Source organism: Myotis nattereri, assembly GCF_964212035.1.
Source record: "Myotis nattereri genome assembly, chromosome: 7".
In the NCBI taxonomy this organism is placed as follows: Eukaryota; Metazoa; Chordata; class Mammalia; order Chiroptera; family Vespertilionidae; genus Myotis; species Myotis nattereri.
In genome coordinates this window covers 3,854,940-3,882,722 of record NC_138082.1, presented here as the reverse complement: position 1 = coordinate 3,882,722, position 27,783 = coordinate 3,854,940, and the positions used below count along the sequence as shown (strand labels likewise).

Sequence of the window (27,783 nt, the reverse complement as noted above, 5' to 3'; positions counted from 1 at the left end):
CTCGGCCGGAAAACCACTAGCTGGATGAGACTGCAGTAACGACTCAAATGCCTAAGAGCTGAGCACCTGCTGGGCTAAGGAAACACGGAAACCCGTTTAATCCTCGCAGCAATCCTCCGAAGCAGGCACTCAGTGTTTCCTGTCTTCTAGATGAATCTCAGAGAGGTGAAGGAACTTGTCCGAGGCCACTTCCCGTCTCTGGGCTCAGGCCCCTCACCCTAAGGTGGGGCATCACTGGTGCCCTCTGTGATGTAAAAGGCAGCGGACAGGTTCGATCCCAGACAGCCTGGCATCACAGCCACACTCTGAACAGCATATGACACCTCTGCACTGGCACCCACCCCATAATCAAAAAAAAAAAAAAAAAAAGAAAAAGATGCCCTCGCTGGTTTGGCTCAGTGGATAGAGCATCAGTCTTTAGACTGAAGGGTCCCGGGATCAATTCCAGTCAAGGGCACATGCCCAGGGTTGTGGGCTCAATCCCCACTAGGGGGCGTGCAGGAGGCAGCTGGTCAATGATTCTCTCTCATCAGTGATGTTTCTATCTCTCCCCTCTCCCTTCCTCTCCGAAATCAATAAAAATATATATTTTAAAAATGATGACTACAACCCACCTGGCACATCTTCGGTGCTTCATTACTCTGGTGGCAAGTTAACACAGTCACGCTGATTATAGCGGGACATTTTAACTTAGCTGAATCGTTTGTTTGTTTTTATCTCTATTTTCCTCTGGATTTTTTATCTTATATTGCTTGACCAATCTTTGAGGGCTGGAGTAGGGCGTCCCCACATCCCTCCCCAAATCTTGACGTTGAGTCATAACTAAAAGGACATGCCTGCAGTTGAGGCCAATAGAATTGATTGAAACAGATGGGAATTGCTAGTCTGCAGAACAGCCTCCTGTAAGGTGCCTTTGGTAAATGTGGAGCTAATGAGGCCAGGGGACCGCCTTGTGGTGTAAAAAGAAGACCATGTGCCCAGTTGACGTGGCTCAGTTGTTGAGGGTCGACCTATGTACTAGGAGGTCATGGTTCAATTCCCGGTCAGGGCACATGCCCGGGTTGTGGGCTCAATCCCTGTGGTAGATGTGCAGGAGGCAGCCAATCAATGATTCTCTTTCATCATGGATGTGTCTATCTCTCTACCTCTCCCTTCCTCTGAAATCAAAAACTATATATTTTAAATAAATAAAAATAAGACCACGTGACTTCCAAATCCAAAGGAACCGGGGACTATTTCTCAATGTAAGCAAGGTGGCAAGAGAGTATCCTAAGGACAGAGATAGGACCGGCATGCAGAAATTCTCATTTAACCAATTGTATTGTAATCTCTCCAGGCAACCACCATACAGCAGAAGGGCGTCATCAGAGTGGGGCCCATAAAAGGAGACCCAGAAAGGAAACACCTGTGGGTGTTTATTCAGCTTGGTCCTGGGACGGAGAGGCTGCGTCTACAACAGTGTTGGTCATTTCCGGTCATGACTCATCTGTGGGTCATGAAATCCAATTGTTGAGGAGCTACGGACATTTTTAACCAGATAGGAGAGACCAGAACGCATCCCATGAGGTCCAGTGAAGTACTGTTTGGGGAAGCTTTTAATCCTATTATAAATTACATATACATGTTTACGTATGTGTGAGTTGCACATAAATTTTGATGTGATCATGTGTTTCTCTGTGGATCTCGGTCAAAAGTTCAAAAGCCATTGGTTGGTATACACATCTATTTCAGTTTTGTACACCAGTGATTCTCAGACTTTGGGTTGTCCTGGACCCATAAATCACCCCCTAACAATGGAAAACATGGGGCCTGTCATACGGTTGCCGACACTTTCATTCTGCCAAGTTAAAGAACATTTACAAAGAGAGTACTATAATTTCCCCAAAGCAAGAAGATTTTTTTAATATACATTGTTTTATTTTATTTTTATTTATTTATTTTTTAATCCTCCCCTGAGAATATTTTTTCTTTTTCTTTTTTTAATTGATTTCAGAGAGGATGGGAGAGAGAGAAAGGGAAACATCCATGATGAGAGAGAATCATGGATCGGCTGCCTCCTGCACACCCCCTACTGGGGATCAAGCCTGTAACCTGGGCATGTGCCCTGACCAGGACTCAAACCCATGACCTCCTTATTTTTCCATTGATTTTTAGAGAGAGTGGAAGGGAGGTAGAGAGACAGAAAGAAAGAAACATTGATGTGAGAGAGACACACCGCTTGGTTGCCTCCCACACATGCCCCAACCAGGGCCAGGAATTGAGCCTGCAACATGACCTTGACTGGAATCAAACCCAGGACCCTTCAGTCTGTGGGCTGATGTTCTATCCACTGAACCAAACCAGGTAGGGCCAAGAAGATTTTTGACATACAAAAAATAAAAATAACATAATCACAGAATAAAGCATACTCTTTTAAGTTAAATATATTTCATTTTATGGTAATTCCATTTGTACTTCCTTTATTTATTTATTTTTTTTACTTTACTATGGATTTGTGAAAGTATCCTCATTGCCAGGCGCTGCAGACCGGACAGAAAGATGCCCAAAATGTGAGAGAGCGGTGCCTATAGCTGCTCTCACCTCAATAAGATCGGTTCTAGTGATGCTCCCTGCCTTGACTTTTCCCAGCACTCACTGGGCTACCTTCAGGTCTTTGTGACTCTGTTCTTGAGGAGGTCCAACCTCCCCAACAGGGAGCCCGGACAGAGGAGATGACCACTGCGGTTTATGACTACCAGTCGCTCTCCTTTATTCATTACTGCATGTGCTCTATCCATCACTCTCTGTGAGTTTCATAGCGGGAGTCAATTTGCCCCAAACCTTATCGTCTAAGAGCGAGTGGGTAATATTACATGTCTGGACCTATACACTGAAGAATTGGACGTTTTACACCGCCTGACTCCGGGGGCAGAGTGCAAGGTTGGCTGGTGACAATCTTGCCATTTTAATCCCACTGTGATCAGCTCCTAAAACTGACCCAGGGCATACACTGTGTTTTCCCACATTTCAAATGCTTTTCTTTTCTTATCTTTTAAAGAACACAGTTTTTCTTATATATATATATATATATATATATATATATATATATATATATATATATACTAGAGGCCCGGTGCACAAAAATTCATGCACTTGGGGTGTGTCCATCAGCCCAGCCTGTGCCCTTGTGCAGTCCAGGACCCCTTGGGGATGTCTGACTGACAGCTTAGGCCCACTCCCCGGGGGATCAGGCTTAAGCTGGCAGTCAGACATCCCTCTGGCAGCCTGGGAGCCCTGGGTGATGTCTGGCTAATGGCTCAGGCCCTCTGCCCGTGGGGAGCAGGCCTAAGCCATTAGTCGGACATCTTTAGTGCTGCCGCAGAGGCAGGAGAGGCTCCCGCCACCACCGCTGTGCTGGCCAGCCATGAGCCGGCTTCTGGCTGAGTGGCGCTCCTCCTGTGGAAGCGCACTGACCACCAGGGGGCAGTTCCTGCATTGAGTGTCTGCCCCCTGGTGGTCAGTGTGTGTCATAGCGACTGGTAGTTCCCAGTTGTTCCACCGTTAGGGTCAATTTGTATATTACCCCTTTATTACATAAGATTTTTAAATTGATTTCAGAGAGGAAGGGAGAGGGAGAGAAAGCTAGAAACATCAATGATGAGAGAGAATCATTGATCAGCTGTCTCCTGCAGGCCCCCCACTGGGGATCAAGCCCACAACCTGGGCATGTGCCCTGACCAGGAATCAAACCATGACCTCTTAGTTCATAGGTCAACGCTCAACCCCTGAGCCACACCAGCCAGGCTCTAACGCTTTTCAAGAAAACAGCCCAGTGGCTCCCTGCTCCCAGCTGTCCCTGCACGCAGACTGCCTCCCCTTTCAGGACGCTTTCTAAACGCTGTCATCTCAGCTGCCCGTTACCTCCTTCCCGGATGTAACCTCCTCTTCCCCGACCAATAGCCATGCATGAGCCGTCGGACGGCGAGGTTCTCTCCCTGCTCCTTTGTTTCACATCCATCTCCCACCAGCTGTCACTGCTTTTGTGCCCAAGAGGAGCTTCCAGAAACTCATCCGTCAGGCCCTTCCCAGGGCATGTGACAGCCCGGAGCAGCCAGTCTTCGATAATCCCTTCGATAACCCTTTTAACAATGGCTTTTTAGAGATAATTTCAGATCTGATTGTGATAAAACTGCACCATGTCTAGTAGCCAAAACCAAGGTGAGGCAGCGCTCCCCCAGGCCCTATGCCTTGGTCAGGCTTTGAAAACTAGAAGCATATTGCATTCAAGTTTACCTCTGAACCGCTCATCTAAAAAGGCAGGCCACTGAGCAAATGAGCAGCCTGAGCAAATTTTAAAGAGCTCAACTGGTGTTTTATTTTAAACACATTAACCCATAAATAATATGCATTCAACAGATAGTCCTAACAAATCAGAACGTATCTATTCATTAAAAGAAAATCCTAACAGCACGCAACGTAGAAATGCTTTTGTAGCGATCAGTTCAACTTACCATGCGGACTTGAAAATAATATAATTGCTTTTTTTAAAAGATTGTGTAATGCAGATAAATTTCTCTCTCAGTTAGACCAGGCTTCCTCCCGTTCACACTAAATTAGTTCCATTTTATGTCGGGAATTTACACCAGTGTCCTCTCCCGGCTCCGTGACCCTCCCGGTTCTCCCTGCCCTGATTCTTTTAAAGGCCAATCCCTGACCTGGAAAAACTCCATCTTCCTGCGTTTTCACTTCTCTTACGCCCCGTGGTGTGCAATCAGCATGAGGGGAGACGTGCCCCTTCACCACAGTAGACGGGCTCTGAGCAGCTGCTGGGGGAGCCGGGCACAGTCTCTGGGCGGCAGACCCAGCATGCCTGCCCTACGGCTCTTCCGCTGTGGGCGGCATCGCTCTCCTCACCCTGGGACCTCAGAGGCACACGGCGCCTCCTCGGGGCCCGGAACTCTGTGCCTTTCCCCTATTACAGTGCTTTTTCTCACCGGGTATAACTTCGCTGAGAGCTTCTCCACATTGACATCTTCGCATTTCCTCCAACGCCACCCTCCTGCCCATGAAGGGTCTTGAATGTAGGAAACCACGAACACATGTTTGCTGAATTGCATCCTTAGTTCAGGGAAACGCATTTCCTCGAGGCTGAGGGATGTCACCCAGTCAGTGTCAGAGCCGAAACTCAAGTTCAGGTCTCTTCCATTCCCAATCCACTCAAACGCCACGCTTTGTCCAACGACCTTGACTGTGAGAGAGGTGACATCAGTGACCAAGGGATGCTGTGTTGTTTGTTTCAGGTTTCTATTCATATTTTATCTTCCTGGGGTTTTTTTGTTTGTTTGCCTGTTTGTTTTGTTTGTTTTGATTAAATAGAAGAAACGGGGGGGAGGAAACCACTTTCTCCTGGGCTCTGAGCGGGAGCCAAGAGCCCTCCCTCCCCGCCTCCAAGGCGCACTGTGCACTGAGCTTGCGGTGGAAGCTGGACAGGGAAGGCACTTGGGAGTTCTAGAGAGGTCAGAGGTCAGAACCTATGACCCACCCACCCCACCCAGGAAGACTCAGGGGCAGGGAGGGAGACCCCTGGGCCCCAACTACCACTCATCCCAGGCCCTTTCTTACCCCAGAAGGAGGAAGGGGTGGCAGCATCCATCCACGGGAGGTGCAGCATTGTGGGGCAGAGTGGATGACCCCTCACTCGTGGGCACCCCAGATCCACAAGTTTGTCACTATCTTTTTTTTCAATTAAGAATCTGAGACAATACTAGCAAAATTAGTCTGTAGCATAAGTTCATTATAAAATGTTATTCCTGGAAAAGGCCTTAGAAACCAAGTGGACATGTTTTACACATGAGGAAAGTACGTCCTGAAGACATGAGGTTCCTTCCATGTTATAACACATTCCATCCTGTTCGCCATTAATCAGGCCTGGCTTTATGACTGTCCATGCAACAGCCCAAAATTGTTTCAGAGAGAAGTACTAAAAATTTGTTTTATTGATTGTTTGATTGATCATTTTGTTAATTCTCGCCTGAGGATATTTTTCCATTGATTTTTAGGGAGAGTGGAAGAGAGAGGGCAAGACAGAGAGAAACATCGATGTGAGAGAAACACATTGATTGGTTGCCTCCTGCATGAGCCCTGACCAGGGCCCTGGTTGGGAAGGAGCCTGCAACCAAGGCATATGAATGCCCTTGACTAGAATCGGACCTGGGACCGTTTGGTACGCAGGCCGACACCCTATCCACTGAGCCAAACCGGCTAAGGCTCAAAATATGTTTTAATAAAGCAGTCATTCCCATGAAGACAACCAGCCAAACCCTACTCCCGCGGCCCCTGTCACCTCTGCTTGTTACCTGGACTTCTGACTCACTCAGTAGTTATTTAGTTTTTCCACTGGAACAGAGCCATGGCCTCAACAAAGAAAACAGGTCTTCCAGGCCAACACATGTGAGCCCGGAGGGAGAGGAATTTGGAGTCCCACATTTTTGGCATTCAGAGATAGTTCAAGATACTTCAAGTGCTTTCCAAGGGTAAGCCACCAGGCAAGTGCGTCTTGCTACCACCATTCTTCCCCTGCAGAAATATTTTATTGCTGAGACATGCTGCATTGCCAACATAGTTTTGATAAAAAGCATTTGTCAGTGGGTTCTATAGAGATACAGCCTCAAGTTAATCAGAGATCCTAAATGTTAGCATGGATATGCAGAAATTATGGAAAACAGATTAATAGGCAGTTTATAGAAATCCATTATGTAGATGTTCATTAACTCAAAAATCAGAACAGAAGGAGAGGAAATGGCTTCACGGTGCTACAACAAGGACTCCGGTTATCTGTGAAGAAGGGCTTCCTGACAATACCAGCCTCGGCTACTAAAATGGTTTTGGAATTTCCTTCTGTAAGGCTTTCAAATGAATAGAACTTTCTTCTAAGACAAGGGGAGACGTTTTTGTTGTTGTCCTTGAGGGTTGTTTAATAGCAAATAAAATTCTTAGTGTTCATTCATCATGATACCTCCAGGAACAGATTCACAAAATAGACCTCAAAATTAACTACTTCAGAAGGCTTGTTAAACTCTGAAACAGGGGACGAGAGGAATCTAGAATGTTCTTCCGAGGGGATATATAAGATTCAATAAACAGCAGTAAGGTGCAGGGGAGAGGGAGAGGAACGGGGAAGTGGGGGGAGAGGAGGAGGAGGCTGGGGAAGACCTACCCACTGGAGAAGGGGGTGCCAGATGAATGAGCACATCTCACACTCTGTCCAGAGCCCCCGCCTCTCCGATCATCTGTATATTCGTGAAGAAGCCTGTGGAATGCCCGCCCACTTCCTTCAAGTATTGTTTCTCAAGGTCACGCAGTATCTTGAGACAACATCCATGAGAAGCCCTCTGTTATAAGAACAGCAGTCTTGCTAAGTTACTCTTCTAATTTAAATCTGTTTGCCACGAATCCTGTTTGCTTTAGGCTCCATAATGAGGAAACCAAAAGCGAAGGTCACTGCGAGGTTAAGGGGTTTCCTGAGACTGAAAGGGGACAACTTCAACGCCTCATTAGGTCTTGCCTTGTATTGTCTTCTAATTGCTTCTTGTGCGTAAATCTCGCTTTTCCCCAAAGACTCCGAGCTTCTCCGGGATGAAAGCCTTGTTTATAATTTTTTGTGCTGAGAGCCTAAGTCTACACAGAGCATGCAACAACTCGCTTAGAGCAGCTGATGAATGTATTGGCGGGGAAGGCTGAGGCACCCTCAATATCTCCTCTGGGCATGCCCCACAGTGTCAGAGAGGGATAGCAGAAGAAGTATTAATTTTGAATATGACATACATAACACAAGACGTGAACATATTTTTTTAATCTTTCCTGTTGAAAGCATTACATAGGTCCTCCTTTTTCCCCCATTAACCTCCTCCAGCCCGCTCCCGCCCACCCCCTCCAGGCCCTCCCCACCCCATTGTCTGTGTCCATGGATTGTGCATATAGGCATACAAGTTCATTGGTTGATCTCTTCCCACCCACCCTCCCCTGCCTTCCCTTTGAGGTTCAACAGTCTGTCCATGCTTCTATGCCTGTGGGTCTATTTTTTATCATATTTTTGAAAAAAAATTTAAATTACATCTTCAAAGCCAAGAAGCTAAACTAGACAGTTATATTAAGGAGTTTTATTTATTTAATTTATGTATTTAACACATATGCTGCTCACCATGTTATAGGCACTGGTCCAAGCATTTACAAACATCAACTCATTTAAATCCCATCTATGTAATAAAAGCCTAAGGGATCATTATGGCCAAAGGACAGAACGACCAGTTGCTATGATGTGCACTGACCACCAGGGGGCAGACGCTCAACACAGGAGCTGCCTCCTGGTGGTCAGGGTGCTCCCCCAGGGGGAGCGCCACTCAGCCAGAAGCCGGGCTCACGACTGGTGAGCACAGCAGCAGTGGCGGGAGCCTCTCCCACCTCCGTGGCAGCGCTAAGGAGCAGCAAGTGGAGCGGTAAGGAGCCTGCCACTCAGAACCAGCGAGTAGAGCAGTAAGGAGTGAGCAGGCGGGCGGTAAGGAGTGAGAGATCCCGGATTTCATGTACCAGGCCTCTAGTAACAACACATGATAAGAATTGGTATTATTCTTGTTTTATAATGTGTCCTAAAAAAGAAAAGCAACTTGTCCAAAGTCATACAACCTTGCTGGAACTGGAATCAGGAAACTTTGTCTTGAGAGTTCATGCTCTTAACCAGCAGTCGCCAACCTTTCGGACCTCACAGACCACCAGTGGTCTGCGGACCACCGGTTGGCGACCACTGCTCTCAACTATTATCCTCTGTGTAAGCTAAATCACCTGGGGCAGGGGCCATGCAAGAGAAATATGGAGACAGATTTGAGAGAGCAAGAGAGGAAGATGAGGAAGAGCTGCCATCTTCAATCTCCAATTCAATTGTTTCCATTTCTGCATCGAAGTAAACTTGCCCTCTCGAGGAAAAATATGGGGGAAAGCAGACTAGGGATCGGTGGACTACACACCTAATCCTTTAAAGGGCAGATTTCAAAAGTGGCCCATGTCCCTTCTGCTTATATCTGCTGAACAGAACTTGGTAATACATCCACCCCCAGCTCAGAGAGAGACAGGAGTGCAGTCTTAAGCTGGGTAAGTATGTACCTACCTAAGAGTCTGTCACTGGTTAACTCACTCCGTCACTGCAGAAGGCCTCTCCTCTCACCCGGATTCCTGCGACATACGATATCTGCTCAGATGGCCCTGTTTCAAGAGGACTTCCTTGACTGCCCTATCTGAGATCACACCCTGTCACCCTCTGACCCACTCTCCTGCTTTATTTTTCTTCATAGAAATGTATCACTGTCTAAAATTACAGGGTATTTTTGTTTTCACCGGTCTGCACCCCACCCCTCAAAGCATAAACTCCATAGGAGCAGGGACTTCATGTCTTGTTCACGGCTACATTGCCAGCGCCTGCTTGTTGCTCAGTAATATTTGCTGAATGAATGAATGAATGAATGATGAATGAATGAACACTATTCCAGCTTGTCCCCCTGCCTCTGATCTTGACAATAAGACGTGATGGAAAAGAATGTAGTTATCTTAACTGGTACCAGAGTTTTGTTTTTTGTCTTTTAAAAAGGTAGAGAACTACTTTTCACGATAATAATAATACATCTCCTTGGTGTAGGATAAAACCCAAGAGCCTGTATTGGACTAAAATTTCCCTCATTCAATAGGAAGTGGAGGTTAGGAGAAAACAGAAGGCAGGGAGCTGGGAGGAGAGGAACCAGAAGGATGTCAGCCATCTTCCTGTGACCCTGCATTTCATTACCGTTCACCGCACTGAGCGGATGCTTTGTGTGAGTGGGTTCTGTGATGCCTAATAAGAGTTGGGGCTCACCGCTGGGGAACATGGGGTCCCAGAGGCAGAGGAGGCCTGTAAATGCAAGCCCCTCTAGAATCTCCAAAAAAAATCATGGCATTTCCTAAATGACAGACCATGGAGAGTAAAGTGGAATCTACCTTTTATGTCAAAACTATACATTATTTATGCTTCATCACTCATTTATATACAGTTTCCATATAGGTTATATGGAGACTTTGGTTGGAAGAAATTAAGGTCATATAATCACACGCTTTTCATCACTGATATTTCTACTGAACACAATTCCTCTCCATCGCCTCCGAAAAGGACCAGGGACAGGCAGGGCCTCCTGCCTTCTACAAGCCACACCTCTCTTTCGTCTCCCCCCTGCGGGGTGCAGTGCAGAGCGAAGCCAGCTGTGATCCTTCACCTCCACCTTCCTTTCTGCCTAATTCACTTTTCCTTAGTGTCTGCGTAGCCCACCATTTTTGGTATCAAGCTCAGAGTGAAGCTTTGCTTAGGGTTATGTTATTTTAGGAGTTAAGTGTGGGGACAGTAGCACATATAAATGGATTGGATGCAGGAGGGCTGGGGACAAACCTAGACAGTTCATAATTCCTCAAGAACTGCATTTTCATTGCAAACGACATGGTCACAGTTATCTATTACTGCATAACAAACCATCCCAAAGCTTAGCAACATAATGCAGACATCGTTTTATTACACCTGCCGTTTTGTGGATTGGAAATCAGGTCAGGGCCCAGCAAGGATAACTCACCTCTGCCTCACCAGGCCTAGGGCCCCCTGTGGGCAGGGCAGGGTTAGGCTCAGCGACTTGTGAGAACAGTTGGTAGCTAGTGAATGGATAGAGGAGTCAGACCCCTAACCATACCCTTCTGGCTAACGCTCCCATGTGACCCACTCCAGTACCATGCCTGCTCCTCCCTAAAGAGGTGGGGTCTGTTTCCTGTCCCCTTGAACCTGAGCTTGGCCTATGACCTGCTTGGACCAAATGACTGTAGTGGACATGACAAGAGGAGAATTCCGAACTTACCAAATCTTGCAGCTTTTGCTTTCATTCCCTGGCCTCCCTGAGGCTGAAAGATTGAGGAGAGAGAAATCACACACATCCTAGTTGTCCCGGCTAAACAGCCAGTCGTGTGATGAGGACCATCTTGGATTCCATGACAGCTGAGCAGTGTGCCTAGCCGAGATGACCATTCTGGCTGAGCCTGCCTCGCCATCACACAAGCATGAGTACATAAAACTCAGGACTGTTGTTTTCAGCCCTGGAACTTCAGGCTGGTTCGTTACACAGCAATAGATAACTGTTACTATATGCTATGTGTCCTATTCAAAATTAATTTTTTAAAATAACTAGGCTCACTTGCAAATCTTTCTTCCTGTTATCAAGTAGCCCCTTTCTCTTTTTCCTACCTTAACCCCGTGTCTTCAAGGTCTCTGTTTATCTAACAGATGATACAATATCCAACAATGCAATGCAAAATCAGTGCCAATCAATGCAAAAAATCAGGGCACAGTGATTATAATGTAAAATTGCAAATCTTTCTAAATGTGTAAGAAATCATGAAGTTGATGAAGGTAATGTGAGAGAAGCCCTTAAATCATGGGTAACTCCTCTGACGAATGAGAATCTGCAGCTGGAATAGTTAACATTTAAAGAAGAAAAAATCCACCCAGATGATGGCACAATAACTGCTTCCAAAGGGAATAATTTGAATGTCAGGATTTAAGAGAGGCTCTTGGGAAACTGATGAAGCCTTCAAATATTTTTGCAATAATGACCCTCTTTATGACTTGCCCACTGAAATCAAATGTAAAAGGATATTGTGGACGATACCATATAATTTTGTTAGAAAATTACGCTTCTCAAAATCAGCACTTGATCCGTCCTTTGTTCTAACATTTAACACATCATTGACCAACTAAAATTTGTTAAATGTAAGGTAAATTAATTTTAGTGATTATCTTACCTGTTTTATAGTTCCAACCAAATCTTTTCACTGTTTTGTGCCTATTTTCCACTTTAGCTCAACCAACATGGCTCAGTGGTTGAGCATTAACCTATGAACTAGGAGGTCACAGTTCAATTCTGGGTTGTGTGCTCAGTCCCCAGTGGGGGGCATGCAGGAGGCAGCCAATCAATGCTTCTCTCTCATCACTGATGTTTCTCTCTCTCCCTCCCTTTCCCTTCCTCTCTCAAATCAATAAAAATGTATTTTAAAAATTTTTTTTAATAAAATAAAACATTAACTTTAAGTGGGTTTGGGGAGCTACCAATTATTTGAGGAAACCTCTGTGGCCTCCGTGAATACATTTAACTCCTCTCCCTAACCAACAGGTATACCCACTGAGGGCAGGTTTTAGAACATGCTGCATTATATCCTCTGGACAGTTCATCAATCATGGGACTGAGCAGATAGCAGAAACTCACAAATGTGACAACGAATGACCCTCTGACTGACGGGCTCACGTGAAGGCTTTGCCATTGAAGAATGGCCCTTCTCCATGATTAATCCCTGAACACCAGGCGCAGGAATCTGTGCTTCTCACAATTGTTCATCGAAGGTCTATTACCAATTTCCTGCTGAAAGCGCTTTTGAAGGCTGAACGCATTTAAAACCACCCCAAGCATGGAAAGTCATCTTAGGAAATAAGGCCCACTCCCCAGGGTGGGCGGGGGCGGGCCGGCTGGGAACAGGTGTGCCACTTCGCTGCACAGGGATTTGGAAATGTCAGACAGAAGCGCTTTAGGAACTCCAGCTCACCCACCTGGCAGCCCCCTTCTGGGCACGTGTCAATGAGTGCCTGGCAGAGGGGCCACCTGAGGAGGTCTCTCAGCAGGGACTAGGCCATATCAAACCAACGGGCACGGGGGGGCTCTTAAAGAGATCAGGCTTTATTTACTGGGGGAGCTCGAGGGGTTCCTCTTTCAATTTTACTTCCCAAAAGAAACTATATTTTTAAAAAAATGTTTTTATTGATTTCAGAGAGGAAGAGAAGAGAGGGAAAGAGAAATAGAAGCATCCATGATGAGAGAGAATCATGGATCATCTGCCTCCTGCTCACCCCACACTGGGGATGGAGCCCGCATCCCAGGCATGTGCCCTGACTGGGAATTGAACTGTGACCTCCTGGTTCATAGGCCGATGATGCTCAACCACTGAGCCACACCGCCCAGCTGGGCAACGTTACATGTTTTAACATCCTTGAGGTTCAGTCTCTTTTGACTTATCTTGCATCCGCAATTACAAGAAGAACTTCTGAAGAAGAACTGGGCTGCTTTCCTGGGTGTTAGCAGGGTCCCTTCTGTCCCTTCAGACATTAAAAATGAACAGCACAAGCTGGGCTGCAAGCACCCTTCACACTTGACCCCTCCCATCTCCTTGGGCACCAGGCGTTCTGCAGTCCATCCGTCAGGTCTAGGGCAAGTGCAAACAATACTTTCCGTTAGAATAACTTGTATTCAGGAAAGAGGAAAAAAAAAAAAAAAAAGAACAGCCGCTCTGTTGCATCTGTAGCATAGCAGCCAGGGACAAGTTTACCAGCGCTGGCCAACTGGAGGCGGGGAGCTGGCCGGGTGAGCTGTTTTCCCCGCCCCTAGATGAAGTCATGACTGAAATATGGCATTCAACTTCTTTTTAAAAGGGAAGAGGAGTCGGAAAGAAAGCTAGCCCTGCAGGAAAGCGAGGAAGTGTGTGCACACCTCTGATCCCTGAGCGGCTCTGCTCTGACCTTCGCCTCCCACTGGGCGGAGCGGGCTTTTAAGAGCAGCTGGGGTGCAGGCCCCGGTCAGTGGAGCCGGGGTGGCCTGTCTACACCTCTCCCGGCTGGAGCGCGCTGCTCTGAGCTCCAAGCGGCCGGCCTAGCTCTGCGCCCCTCGCCACCGTCCACCCGGAGCAAGAAGAGGGACCTCCCTGCCCACCTGCCGGCCATGGAGGAGGACGCTGCCCACGCCGCCAAGTCCCAGCACCCGGGCTCCGAGCTGCGGCCGGAGAAGCCGGCCAGCCCCAGCCCCGCGCCCTCGTCCACGCCCAGCCCCAGCCTGCACCTGGGCAGCACGGACGAGGCCCTCCGGGACCACGCGCAGGTGAACGCGGTCACGGTGCTCACGCTCCTGGACAAGCTGGTGAAGATGATGGACGTGGTGCAGGAGAACCAGCACAAGATGGAGCAGCGGCAGATGAGCCTGGAGGGCTCGGTGAAGGGCATCCAGAACGACCTGACCAAGCTCTCCAAGTACCAGGCCTCCACGGGCAACACGGTGAGCAAGCTGCTGGACAAGTCCCGCAAGGTGAGCGCGCACACGCGCGCCGTCCGCGAGCGCCTGGAGCGCCAGTGCGCGCAGGTGAAGCGGCTGGAGAGCAACCACGCCCAGCTCCTGCGGCGCAACCACTTCAAAGTGCTCATCTTCCAGGTCAGTGCCCCCCCCCCCTCCGCACCCCCCGCCCTCCCCTCCCCGCCCCGCAGCTGCCACTGCTCCGCATTCCTGAGCTCAGGGGCCTGGCTCTCGCCATCTGTCCATCTGTCCATCTGCCCTGCCCGTCAGGGCGCAGACACACAGGCATTGTCCCCGTCCGCCTTCAGCAGGCGAAGGGGACTCAGCACACACAGGTGCACTTTCCCCGGTCCCTGCGGCCCACGCGCAAGGCCGATGCCCAGGTTAGCAGGGCGGGGTCACTTATGGGGACACCTGCATGGCCTCCATCCAGGTCGGGAAGGTGAGCAGGGGCCGCGCCCCAGTCAAACCCATGTGTCTCCCTCATATGAACCGGGCGCTGGCTGCAGCTGCCAGCCGGACAGGGCCAAGTCGTTCAGGGGCTGCTTATTAACTCTTTGTGCAAATGAGCTCAGCATGCGGGGTTTTCGTCTGTTTGGGGGTTTTGTTGTTGCTGTTTTTTAAATCAAAAAGTTAAACTCATAGCCGTGTAAAGTCTCCCTGTGCCCAGAGGCTACCAGTGTTGTGGGGACTAAGCAAGTACCGAAGGCTGATTCCAGTCGCGTTGACTAGCCTGTCCTTCCAGGGCTCTTCTGGCCAAAGGGATCTTGCTGAGCTCTTTCCTAGCAAACGGCGCACTAGCAGTCCCGGGCAGAGCTCCTCACAGACACCCCAGATGCGCCTCTCGTTGCGCAGAGACACAACTGCAGAGTGAAATGAAAGCAGTGTGATCAGTTCTAGTTACAAAGGCTGGTCTTGAGTATTTGCTGTTTCCAATCGTTGCCTGGGGATAAAAAGGCCACTTTGATTTTTTTAAGGCATCAATGATGCAACGAATGTAGCAAGAGGCTCTCTAGGGACAGGGAGACTGCGTGGGCCATGGTTCCGCCAGGCGGTGGGCACTTGCGAATCCAAGGGCAGCCCTGCTACTGCCGGGAGCCTTCCGCCCAGTGGAACCCCGCCAGCTGGGACCCCAGGAAGCAATGGCCGTCCCTCCCTGCCCCAGGGCTGTCTCCTTGTGACCCAGTGAATAGGGGAGGATTTCAAAGCCCTGGAGAGGAGAGGCTGTGACCGGCTGTCTGATTGTGAAAGGCACACAGAAGAGCCTTCATCTCCCAAGAGAGATTTGGAAATGGGGCTTGAGACCAAGGAGCCTTCTTTTCCTAAATGAATCCGCTCTGCCAAGTCCGAGCCTTAGCCTCCTCCTCCCTCACCCAAAGGACAGGCTCATCCGGCTGCTTCATTGTCCTCCCCAAACCGCACTTGCTGTTCTAAAGCTTCAGGCCGCTGACCTCCTCCCATACCTCGAAGGCTTTTTGCAGCTGGAAGTTTTTTTTAGCTTTTAATGGAATAGCTTTTCATGCACCAAATAAACAGAAGAGATACTGTAACTGTTATCTTTCTTAAGCCATATAAGATCCTTAATTTATTAGCCCAAAAGGTAGTAGAAATCTTGGCTCTGGAAGCATTGCTAAGTTAAATCCTCATCTCACCACAAAACTAAACATGTACAGACCTGTTAAACGAAATCTCCCTCCTTCCTGTATGAATCAAAGAGAAGAACTCTTGACCTAGCCCTCAGCTCGGGAGGAAAAACACAAGTATTTATCTAGTCGAGGAAAAACACGATTTGTAGGGATCGGGTTTTGTTTTGATTTGCCACGGACATCTGTAGATGTTGGGGGAGGGGGTGTACGGAGAAGATATGTGACTAAAAACCGGAGAGAATTCTAAATCTGACATTTAGACAAACCATCGTTGGGGAACTTAGAGACACAGGCTGCTGCTGAGGCCTGGCCGTGGCCTCATGTTCCGTCACCTTGGGTTGACAGGTGTGAGATTGCAGCCAGAAAGGGAAGAAATTCTCCGCATAGGGAGTGGAAGGTGAGACTGGGCGCTCAAGACCAAGGGGAAGCGAAGAGAAGCCAAGGCAGTGGCTTACGCTCCACTCTGGCCTCTTAGCAGGAGCCCCCAAGGACACTTCGTTTTGAAAAGAACCGTTGAGGAGGCAAGGAAAGGGGCCTTTCTTAAGCCAGGGAAGATCCTTTCTTAGCCTAAAGGATATTCACCATCTCAGCTCTCAAGGCGTCACCTGATGGTTATTTAAGGAAACAAATGCGAGTGCAGCTCCTCTGTGGAAGGGTTGCTCTTTCTCTTGATCCTTCTCAAAGCGAAGGTTTCTAGAGGAGTAATTATGCCAGTGGATAAAACAATAGCTGTGTTAGAGGGTCGTTTAGCTTAGGGGCTGAGAAGGTCCATTTTGCCATCAGACATCAGTTCAAATCCTAGTTTCCCCCCTTGCCAACTGTGTGCACGGTTTATACCTTCTCCAGGCTTGTGTCCTCATCTGTGCACTGATCTCTTAACAAGAGCAAAGAACGTTTAAGCTCCTAGTAAGCCCTGCCTACACTACTAAGCGCTTTTCTGGGCGTTATCTCCCTTCCCCCAGTTACCCATGAGGATGTGGAGACATTTCTATCTCGTCTAAAGTTATTTATGAAGCCAGTGATGAAGCTGGGGTTGGACTGATTCCAAAGTGTGTGCTCTTCAACACACATGCTTCCTCCTCCTCGCTCTCTCCAGGGTGAGGAGTCCAGGAAATCACACTGAAAATGGCCAGTGACCGGCCTGGTGTCGGAACTCCAGGAGGAGAAAGCAGCTCTTCCTGGGTGGCTTTGAAATGCAGGGAAAGCTACATGTTTGCTTGGTTAGAAATGTGCTTCTTATCAACCAAAGCCCTTGTGTGCATATGTGCATAACCCATGGCCACAGACAATAGGGTGGTAAAGGCCTGGGGGGGCGGGGGGCAAGCTGGGAAAGGTCATTGGGGAGGAAGGGGACATCTGTAATATTTTCAACAATAAAGATTTTTTAAAAATAAAAATACAAATAAATAATAATAATAATAATTAATAAATATGCCTCTTAAGTAAAAACTGACCCTACCCTACCCAGGATCTTGAAACAGCTATGCTTATGCTTTTTCAGTTGAGACTTATTAAAAGTCACACACACACACACACACTCCCTACCATACATTGTATGACAACTACCATGTTGAAATCAGTACCATGTCACCACCGCTCCATGCAAGCAAAGGACCTGCCCATAGAGCCTTCCCCACATGGACCCTCTTGGCAGCAGCCCCTTCTGCCCGTGTGGCAGAGGTCCTGTTCCCTAGATCTGCAGAGAGGGCGGAGGGCGGGTAAGGTACCAGGGCCCCTCATATCTTTACGTGATTGTTGTCACTTCCAGTCAGCTGGACGGTATGCTGGCCTTTCCTGGACTGAATCCATTGGTTTTCTAGTTTCCAACCAAAGAGTTCATGTGAAAATAAAAGAGGAGAGCGGGGAAAGGAAAGCTGTTGCTGACATGAGGTACCTGGTGCTGTGGTGTTTAGAAGATCACATGTCTAGTCTGTCGGTTCCTGTTATGTCCTCCCAAATCTACAGGTGCTTCTGGGTTGGCTGGCTGGTTGGCGGGTTGGACCTAGATGCTCACACATTTGCTTTGTCTAAAATTCCAGACTTGGTTCTCAGTGTATCCTGTTTAAATCATGTCATTTGTTTATTTAAACCTGTGCTGAATTTACATGTTAAGCCTCTCAGGCCTTAGCCATTACCTCAGATTATAAACCAGGAGTATCTAAAACTGGACAAAATTCATTTCCCTTTAAGCAATAAAGGAAATTGTCAGATCCTTGTTAAACTTAGCAGCTTTCCTTTCTACATTTCTATAGGATCAATGTTCAAATTCAAACTACTGTGACAGGACCCAGGACAAGTGAAATGAGACCCCGAGGGGTTGCTGATCAAAAAGCAAACACTCAAGACTAATAAGGCTAATTCTTCACCTGTAAGGCAGGCTAGCTTTTTACTAAAAAAAAAATTAAAAAAATAGAATTTCTGTGGAAAGTCAGTGAATATGCAGTTAAGAGGAAATTTTCTCTGTTGATTGAAGGGACTAGAATTTCATAGGTAACTGACCCTGCCTGAGGGTGTGAGGCCCACTGATGGCCTCTTAAGGGGTTAGTTGATGATTATTTGAAAAAGCAGTTCAGGAATTATTTCAAATCCAGCAAAGAAAATGAGAGTCCTCGTGGACAGCTTACACTTTCATCCACATAACATTGTGAAACTGGGTGAAAAGAGTAGAGGTCAGGTACTTGCTGTGGATACATTCGTGGAGAATCAAGCTCTTAAATGTGTTCAAATATTCATCTTTTGGGTTCCTTCCATGAGATGAGAATTTTAGAAAGGCGCTAAAAGGGTAGCGCCTTCAGACTGTTTTTAAATGGATTTTTTTAAAAAGACTGTACTCCCTTCTCTATCCAAAGCCACTGTTCTGCAAACTGCAACGTTAATTCAGACTTAGAAGAAATAGGGACCCGGATCATAAAAAACACCTTTTATATGACAACGTGTGGTGTTTATATCACATTGATTAATGTTCGCATAATGGAATATTGGTTTCAATATGCCACTTACCCAGTGCCCTTTAGTTTATGAGATAAACAAAATACTGGTTCTTATTGTTATTGTTTACACTTATTGAATGTCAGCCCTCCCTCAGGCACTTTATGGAAATAACTGATTATTGTTGGTATTTCTTCCAAAGAATCATGGCTTTCCTGTATTAAATGACTAAGCTCCCAGGTGCGGCCTTGCCAAGTAAGCGATGCGCCTTCTGCTGTTTTGTAATCTGTATGTGTTTGAATGGAGTGAAAAGGGTTCCACATGCAGCTCAGGTCTCAGGGTTTGGATTCTTGCGTGAAACAAAACGTGGTTGGCATCAGGATACTATGGGATGGCTCCCGTCGTTTGTTAACTATTTTTCATAGTATTTAGGTTAATGTCACAGAATCAGATATTTTAGAGCTGGAAAGCACCTTAATAACCATTTAGTTTAATCTCATTTTATATCACAGAAGCAAAGTAACTGGACAGGTTTCATTTTGTTAACAGTAGAAATTATAAAGCTGAATTGTGAAATCAGTAGAAACAAACACTCTAATCCCACTAGGGCAAAGTTCACGTTCACTGGGCTCTCTACACCAGCTTTTCAATAATTCAGTGCGATTTGGTTTTGCTTTGTCTTATGTGTTTTTGGTGTGTAACAAAGAACACCTAACCAGTGTGATCTTAAAAAAGAATTGAACCCTTGATAACACTGAAAACTAATGAAACTTTTAAATCCTCCCGAATGTGAAAGACTGCTCGGGGATTGGAAGTAATGCTTTTTATTCTTATGACTTGCCGCTCCCACCAGCCGCTGCCTTCGGGGTGCAGTTCTAATCAATGCTTTATCCACTTGGCAATCTATACCTCAGCAACACGAATCGGAGAGAGCCATCAATGTGGGAAAGAGGCCCATAAATCAGAATGTCAGGTGGGCATAGTTCCATTTTAATAACTAGTATTTAGAGATTATTGGATAAAACATTTCATGGACATAAATTTATGATCCTCATATCCCTCCAAGATGCCACCACATCCCGGTGGGACAATGACAGTCTGTGTTATTGTCTTCTAACAACAGGGGTGATAAGCTAGTGAGAGGAGAGCAAGCCACTGGCTTGTCTCTCTTTATTCAAGCTTTAAAGGACTTACTGTGGCCTCCTTTTCGAATGCTAGTCATAGAATCTCCTTGTCTTTGAAAGTGTCCATAGCTGTATACATGTGCAAAGATTCACTTCCACGAGTTCCAACCCAAAAAGTGCCTCGCGTGTCGGCAAGTTTCTCTATGTTGATGTCTATATGCACAGCTGGAATTATTAGTTCAAAGAATTAATATAAACAGCAAACAAGCGGAAGTACAAGGAAAAATGCCGCTGCTCAAGAGCTCTCTCCACTCTTTTTCTCTTGTGAGCGCGTCACTCGTGTCTGTTTGAAGTGTGCTGTTTCGCTCTTCCCTCCTTTGAACTATTCCTGAGGGTGTTTGTGAAACATCAGAACCAGGAGCAGGTCCTCAGTGGAGCCTGGGTATGTTTTTGAAAATAAGTCTGTAGGGCAAATAGTCGGCTGGGTACAACTTCCGAAGGAAGCAATGCAGCTCCCAAAGGGTTCTTAATGCCACTCAAAGGAATCACAACCCTAGCAGGTATGTGGGCAGCATAAGGCAGCAGTGACAGAACTGAACGTGTATATCTGATCGTCCCCCTTGAAAAAGCCAACCATCTTGGAATCTTCCAAGAGAGTAGATCAAAGACGTTATGACCAGAGGCCAAAGACAGAAGTGTCACCTCCCCTGTCGGGAGGTAAGATAACAAGTGTGTCCCTGAGGTGTGCGTGTCCTGAGCTAGGCACGTGTGCAGGTGAGACTGGGCACCTGGGGGTCTGTGCAGTGACAGAGGAGCCACTGTCCGAGGTTCAAGTTGAATTTCCATCACAACAGTCACTTCACATTAAATACCAGGCATGCATTTTACCAAAGAATGGAGCTTTTTAAGAGTGTCAGTATCGTGCTGCTTCTACACAAACATCATGGGAAGGTGAGGCCTACATGTGCTTGCACGTTCACCGATTCCTGCAAGAAAAGGAAAAGCAAAGGGCTCACCTTCAGAGTGATGCCTTAAGAAGCCACAAAATAAATACTGTCCAGTAGACAGAGCGCCGAGCGCGGCTCGAGTAGTTAAAGTGACAGCAGAAGCCTAGCAGATAGCCAAGAAGACATAGCTCACTGCGTTCCTGCCGCAGGAAGACGCAAGCAGCCCATTCTGGATTATGTCTGTTCCTGCTGCGTTTATTTTCACAGTTGGCACCAAAGAGCACTTGTATAAATTTCCCTGGCATCGCGTAAAAGAATTCAGTTGTGTTTCCTACTATCTCTTAACTGCCCTCAGCTCTGCAGTGTGAATCTGCCACAGGTCATTTCTGAATCACACGATCATGCCCTTTGCTCAAACCGTCCTCAAAAGACCCATAAGGGGAGATATAAGAGTAAAACTCAACCATGCTTTTTTAATAATAACATTTACATTGAAGAAAAAATGCAAAATTATTAGTTGAATTTTTTTTAAAAGTCCGGTTACTGGGTCTACCTTTCGTTGAGGTTGAAGAAAAGAAAGCTGGCAGGGCAATCCTTTGGTTACTGTGGGAGATTATACACATGTACCTCTTCTCACGGAGCCAAGGCTAATTTTGAGTTCCACCTGCATGTCTGCCGTCTTCACTAAGGTGTATATATATATATGATTTCAGGGAGTAAAGGAGAGGGAGATGGGAGATAGAAACATCAATGATGAGAGAGAATCATTGATCGGTGGCCTCCTACACACCTCCAACTGGAGATCAAGCCAGCAACCCAGGCATGTGCCCTTGACCAGAATTGAACCCGGGACCCTTCAGTCCGTAGGCCGACGCTCTATCCACTGAGCCAAACCAGCTAGAGCCACTCAGGACTTTTAATAACATTTCCCTGAGCTCTTGGTTTCTTCCTTTTCTTCAAGCAACTCTTGTCAAAGCATCCCAACCCTCTTGGCAAACCCCACAAGTAATCTCGCTTGTGGACGAAGCATCAAAGCCCTCGCTACTTCTGCAGTCTGCCCTCGCTCAGTCACAATCGTCCTCTGAGAATAAAACCCTTCTTACAAATGGCAACCCCTGCTCTCCTCATGCCTTAGGTTCTCGTTTCCCAGCGACAGCCGCAGTCAGCACACTTCCTTCTAGACGCAGAGCAGGCCCATACTTTCGCAGGCTTCCACCCTCGGGGCTGTCTTAGAAAGCCACCGTACCCAACACGCACTCCTTCAACAAATAGCTGTTGAGCTGCCAGGAACTCTTCCTAGTCACTGGGGCGTAGCAGTGAACAACAGACAACAATTCCACCTTCATGGGGAGTGCATGCCAATGAAACAGAGGCGAGTTGAGACTTGAAACATGGGAACGTTGCTCTCTGTAAAAGTCCATGTCATAAATGATTTGTGGGAATACATCCTCCTTTTATTTTTTAACTTTGTCTTTTATACGGTGTTCCTGACATTTTTTTTATCCTCACCTGAGTATATTTTTCCATTGAGTTTTAGAGAGAGTGAAAGACAGAGAAAAATATCGATGTGAGAGGAACACATTGATTGGTTGCCTCCTGCATGCGCTTTGACCAGGGCCCAGGCCGGGAGGAGCCTGCAACTTGCCCTTGACCAGAATCCAAACCAAGACCCTTCGGTCCACAGGCCAATGCTCTATCCATTGAGCCAAACTGGTTAGGCCCTGACAATTTGTTGACATTCAAAATGGGAAGGTGTGGATGAAAGAATGTGAAGGGATCAGCCAAAAACCATATATACATACGACATAGACACAGAGGACTATGTGGGTATAGCCATGGCAGGGAGGTGCAAGTGGACAAAGGGTGGGGGGAAATGGGGTTGGAAAGAGACTTTGCTTGGGTCAATGGGCACATGATACAGTGTGCAGATGATGTTTCACTGAGTTGTACACTTGAGACCTATATGGTTTTTCTAACCAATGTTACCCTAATACATTCAATTTTTTAAAATGGGTGGGTGTGGAGAAAGCTTTAGGAAATGGAATCTGTGACTTCTTCACTCTACCAAGGATTCTATTTAACCAGGCAATTCTGCTCTTTACCTCTACCCAGGACTGTCCCCTTTGTTTCTAACCAGTTTAGGAAGGGCTCAACATTCTTGTCCAGGAAGCCCTGTTTAATAATAGAGGCTTGATAAGCTACACTTGACTTGAGTATATGTGTGTAAGGGGGAGACACGGGGCTGTGTCTTCGCAGAGAGTACCATAATTATACCATTCAGTGGTAATAAGGAGAGGGATTTTTAATTTTTTCTTTATCAAAACTTTGTTCATTTAGTCTTTGTAGCAAGAAGTTAAAAAATATGTAGGCTCACTCTTAGAGCATGTTTCTGATTATAATGTCAATTTTTCAAAATTGCAAAATGAGAAGGGAAGTTCTTACTGTTAACATGAACTTTGCATGAAGTTTAGATCCCAGACAGACTTCTAAAGTCACTAAATCTCGTTATTTTTCACACTGAACATGTACTGGGCAGTCCACAATATAACCAGGTAACATCACAGCTTTGGTGGAAGCAGGTGGTATGGACTCTGGCGCCGGGCCCACCTTGGCCTTCTTGCAGAGCCCCTAGTGTCCCTGGAAGTATAGTCCAAAGGCTGCTAATCTAGGTCAGATCCTCCCGTTCATGTCTGGAAGAAACCAAGACCCAACAAGATGAAGTTATTTGCCACAAGTCACACACCATTTAGCAGGACAGCAAGGACTGGGATTCAGACTTCCAGTCACACGCTCTTTCTACTGTGCTGTTTCTTTTCATGAAAATGCAAAGGCCCTTGGTCGGGTCTTGTTTTCCAATATTCAAATAAAAATATAAAAATCAAAGAGATGTCCATGCTGAGTGGCCCAAGTCTGTCTGCATTCAAGTCTCCCCACTTAGCAATACTGGCGAGCCATTCCCCTTGCCCTGTGGAGGCAGGTGCCCAGGCTCTGCCCCCTGAGACATGGCAGGGGCAGGTCTTTGCCTGCGTGCCTAGAAGCTGGAAAGAGAGGTGTTCTGGGCATAATGTGTTGGGGCGGGGGGCGGGGGGGAGTCCTGAGCTTCTCTCCTCACTCTTAGCTCTAGGTGGGGGCTGAAGCATTCTTGTCCAGGAAGCCCTGTTTAACAATAGAGGCTTGATAAGCTACCCTTGGCATCATAATTCCCCTTCACTTCTCTAAATATGGCTCTAGTGTGCCACGTCCCCGTTTGAATGCCCACAAAGGATATACTAAACCCCAAGGTTTTGTGAGTGGGTGCCCAGAGGGCTGGCCCTTGCTTCCCTTACTCTAAAGTTATGTTTTTCCTCAGAAAAGCCAGCGTGCACTTGGAACAGACACCAAGGTTGGCCATATCTTTACTTCTGGCCGCTAGTTGGGGCGGAAACCTGGTCAAGGCTTTACATGGGGTCTCACACTTGAGGACTTCCTGGCTTCTCTCCCCTGCCCCCACCTTTTATCTTTCAACTTGACCCCCGGGCTCCTTCTCAGTGGGACATTGGCCGGAACGGAGCTGGGTAGGAGAGAAGTTCACAGTGACTTACTTTAGCTCCTTTATCGAGGCAGCTTCCTGGTCGATCTGAGCCACAGCCCACTTCCCCCTCTGCCTGTCACTGATAGAGCCCTTGCCAGAACCCTCCCAATCTTCCCCATGGGGAGCCCTTGGCCTTATCCAGCTTGGGGGGGGGGGGGCGGGAGGAGGCCTTGTCCGATGTACAATTAACTCTTCATGTCCTGGAAAACTGAAGCCACAACATTGGGTTTCTATCATGCCCAAAACTTAGAGCACAGACATTACAGCTGCTCAGGCCTGTTGGGAAATGCATTACTATCATAACCTCTGCCTTGTCTGTCTCCTCAGGAAGAGCATGAGATCCCCACCAGTGTGTTTGCCAAAGAGCCCGTGTCCAGCCCCAACGAAGGGAAGGAGGACCTCGCCGATGAGAACAAGTCTTTGGAGGAGACCTTGCACACGGTGGACCTCTCGTCGGAAGACGAGTTGGCCCACGACGAGGAGGCCCTGGAGGACAGCGCAGAGGAAAGTATGGGAGAGAGCAGAGCCGAGAAGATCAAGAGGTCCAGCCTCCGGAAGGTGGACAGCCTCAAGAAGGCCTTCTCCCGCCAGAACATCGAGAAGCAGATGAACAGGCTGGGGACAAAGATCGTGTCTGTGGAGAGGAGGGAGAAGATTAAGAAATCGTTCGCTTCCAACCACCAGAAAGCATCCTCCGGGAAGAGCTCCCCCTTCAAGGTTTCCCCTCTCACTTTCGGGCGCAAGAAAATCCGGGAGGGGGAAAGCCCCGGGGAGAACGAGACCAAGTCCGAAGACGCGCCCAGCAATGAGCATGTGCCCAACGACCATGACCACGAGGGGGGCTCACTGGCCGAGGGCCTCTCCCAAGCGTCCCTCTCCAGCGTCCTGGCCGAAGGGAAGGGGGCCGAGGGGGACAGTGGGAGGGCAGCCTCGCGGGGGAGTAACTCTGGCATGGACAGCAACGTGGACGTGACCGTCGAGGAAGATGAGGAGTCATTGGTGGCCCGGGAACAGGCACAGAAGGTGCGCTATGAGGCCGGCTACGCGCTCAACTCCAAGGAGGCGGAGCGGTCAGAGGAGGAGGCCGCCCAGCCCCCTGTGCTGCAGGTGGGCCAGATGGCCTGAGCGGGAGGCCCACGGGCCCGCGGTGCCTGCAGGCAGGTGGGAGCCTAGAACACGCGTCCACGCGCCTCCAGCGCTCCCCACTCCCCACCGTGTTGTTGCCCATGCAGCAGCACACACGTGACCAAGGTTCGCTCTGAAGGCAGCCTGTCGGGGGCTCCATTTCTAATTGGCTCCGCGGTTCTGTTTCTGTAGGATTTCTCCAAGATGCCAGAAGACATGAGCCGTTGCAAAACACTGATCAGGTTCGCTTAGTCAAAGAACCAGGGGCTCCTGAAGAGACTAGTCATGAAAGGCGATTGATTTGGGTCATTCCATAAGCTTGCTGCATAATGTACCAGTAATACATGGAATTGCCACAGAACTCCGTGCATCTGTTAGTTATTTTTCAGGTGTGTGATATACGATATACATGTGTGTTTAAGCTAAAGGGGTAACTGCTTTTTTACAAAAAGAAAACACGTTTTTGGGAAGGTAGAAGAAAAAGTTCAGTTGACCATCCACTTAATGGAAACCATTGTTTTCTTGAAAATAAAGTAAAAATTGTAATTTTTAACTAATGAAGTAAGACATGTAGGAAAATCAGGATACTTAGAAAAAGAAAACTAGAAAATGAGGTGGGAAAATAAGAAAAACAGGAAGAAAGAATGCCAGAGAAAATGAAGACACAGAGAGAAAAAAAAAGTATGTGCTTAAAAGTAGAATATTTACAATCTAAGTTCAAGTATTTCACTCTTTATAACAATACTAAAGAAGTTCATATATCTGGAATAATGTTATATTTTCACAATATTTTTATTTTCTAACATTTTCAAATAATATAAAGACATTTTCCTGTGTTAAACCTGTATTTTTTCTTAATATATAAAAGACATTACAAATATTCCCCTGAAGAAACTCAAAAGGATGTTGTCTCTTTAACACTGGGAATGAACATAAATATTCAAAATTAATTAACGCATACTACCTTTTCTAGGAAGTTGGAAAATGCTAGTCTTTAATGTAATATTTTCCAAATTTCAAACACTCTCACTCAAAATGTAATGTTGGTTTATAGGATATTAAAATCAACAGGTTTAGGAAAGGGAGGGCTTCTGTTTGTCCCTTTTTTAGACATAATGATAATTTCATTCCGGGTCTTATTTTATTTATATGTCAATTCCACATCATTTTAGTATGTTTATTAACTTTTTTAAGCATGCTAGTATTTATATATATATATGCACATATATTCAGATAGGGACATTTTTACTACTGCCTAACATTATACTAAAATGATGCTTTATCTATTTTTAATTACAGAATGCTAATGTTTTGCGAATATTATGAAACTATAGTTTAAAGACAGGTAGCAAGGAGCAGTTCCCTGCCTTTGAATTTCGCCACTCGCTATAAGTAGCCTTACACATAGAGCTAACCCAAAACAGTATTAACAAACTGCTTTGTCTTATAAAAGAGATAAGTTTAGCAAATGTATTGATGGCATAACCTATACAGCTATCCTTGTTTTTGCAATCATGTACCCCACGTATTAGATGGTTGAACTAACAATGGCTGTGTTAAAGAAGACTAAATAAACCAAAAATGAAAAGTATATAACAGTGTCAGTTTGTTGGCAGAACAATTTTAGAACAAGCAGAGAGAATTGATTTTTAAACTCTCCTCCAAATATAGCTGTAATGTTGATTGTTTCTGTCTTGATTTCCCCTATTAACTCGGCTTTCTCTTTTCCCTGATCTCATTTAGAATCTGAGTCTCATTCTTCCAGTTTAACTTTCTTGACATCACCTTGCCAGCTCTGGGGAGCATGTGAATTGGTTGCAGCTGCTTGATGAATGTGATATTTCCATCTGCATTTTTGCTGCTTGGTACCAGACCTCAGAATACCTTAAGTAGTCCTGCAAACACGAATGTATTGGCTGTGCATTCAGTTGATCCGCACAGATAAACCCTTGTCTGCTGCACTGTCATCCATCTGGTGAAGACCTCCTTTCACCGCTGGCCCTGGGCATGCCTGTTTCACCTTTACCAGGTTGCTATCACTTCTTGCTGCCAAACAGTTGGAGGGTCCAGAGCTAATGTGGTGATCACATTTCCTTTTCCAAAAATGCGTATGTCATGTAGTGAAAAACTACACTCAGGCATCTTTTTAGATTTTACCGACAAACAATTTACTCTATGCTCCACATTCGAAGCATTGAAATCCTCAGCCATAAACAGAGAATAAGGCCAGATAATTGTTGGAAAACACACACGTCAGGATTACAGAGAGGAGCCGTTGTGGAAGCAGAAGCTGTTTCCTCT

The 27,783-nt window shown here is 46.7% G+C and overlaps 1 protein-coding gene across 3 annotated transcripts; it reads left to right on the top strand.

Moving 5' to 3' along the window:
* Window positions 1-13,510: 13,510 nt before the first annotated feature.
* On the top strand, window positions 13,511-27,044 carry CAVIN2 (caveolae associated protein 2). Of its 3 annotated transcripts, none has more exons than XM_081096126.1 (3): window positions 13,511-14,279; window positions 24,685-25,518; window positions 25,675-26,320. In XM_081096126.1, the coding sequence occupies exons 1-2, from the start codon at window positions 13,797-13,799 to the stop codon at window positions 25,480-25,482; spliced, it is 1,281 nt and encodes a 426-aa protein (XP_080952252.1). In that variant the 5' UTR covers window positions 13,511-13,796; the 3' UTR covers window positions 25,483-25,518; window positions 25,675-26,320. The 3 variants fall into 3 exon arrangements, with proteins under 3 accessions (XP_080952252.1, XP_080952253.1, XP_080952251.1); XM_081096127.1 differs by having other exon boundaries at window positions 13,663-14,279; window positions 24,685-25,380; window positions 25,675-27,044; XM_081096125.1 differs by having other exon boundaries at window positions 13,666-14,279; window positions 24,685-25,464; window positions 25,675-27,044.
* Window positions 27,045-27,783: the final 739 nt, after the last annotated feature.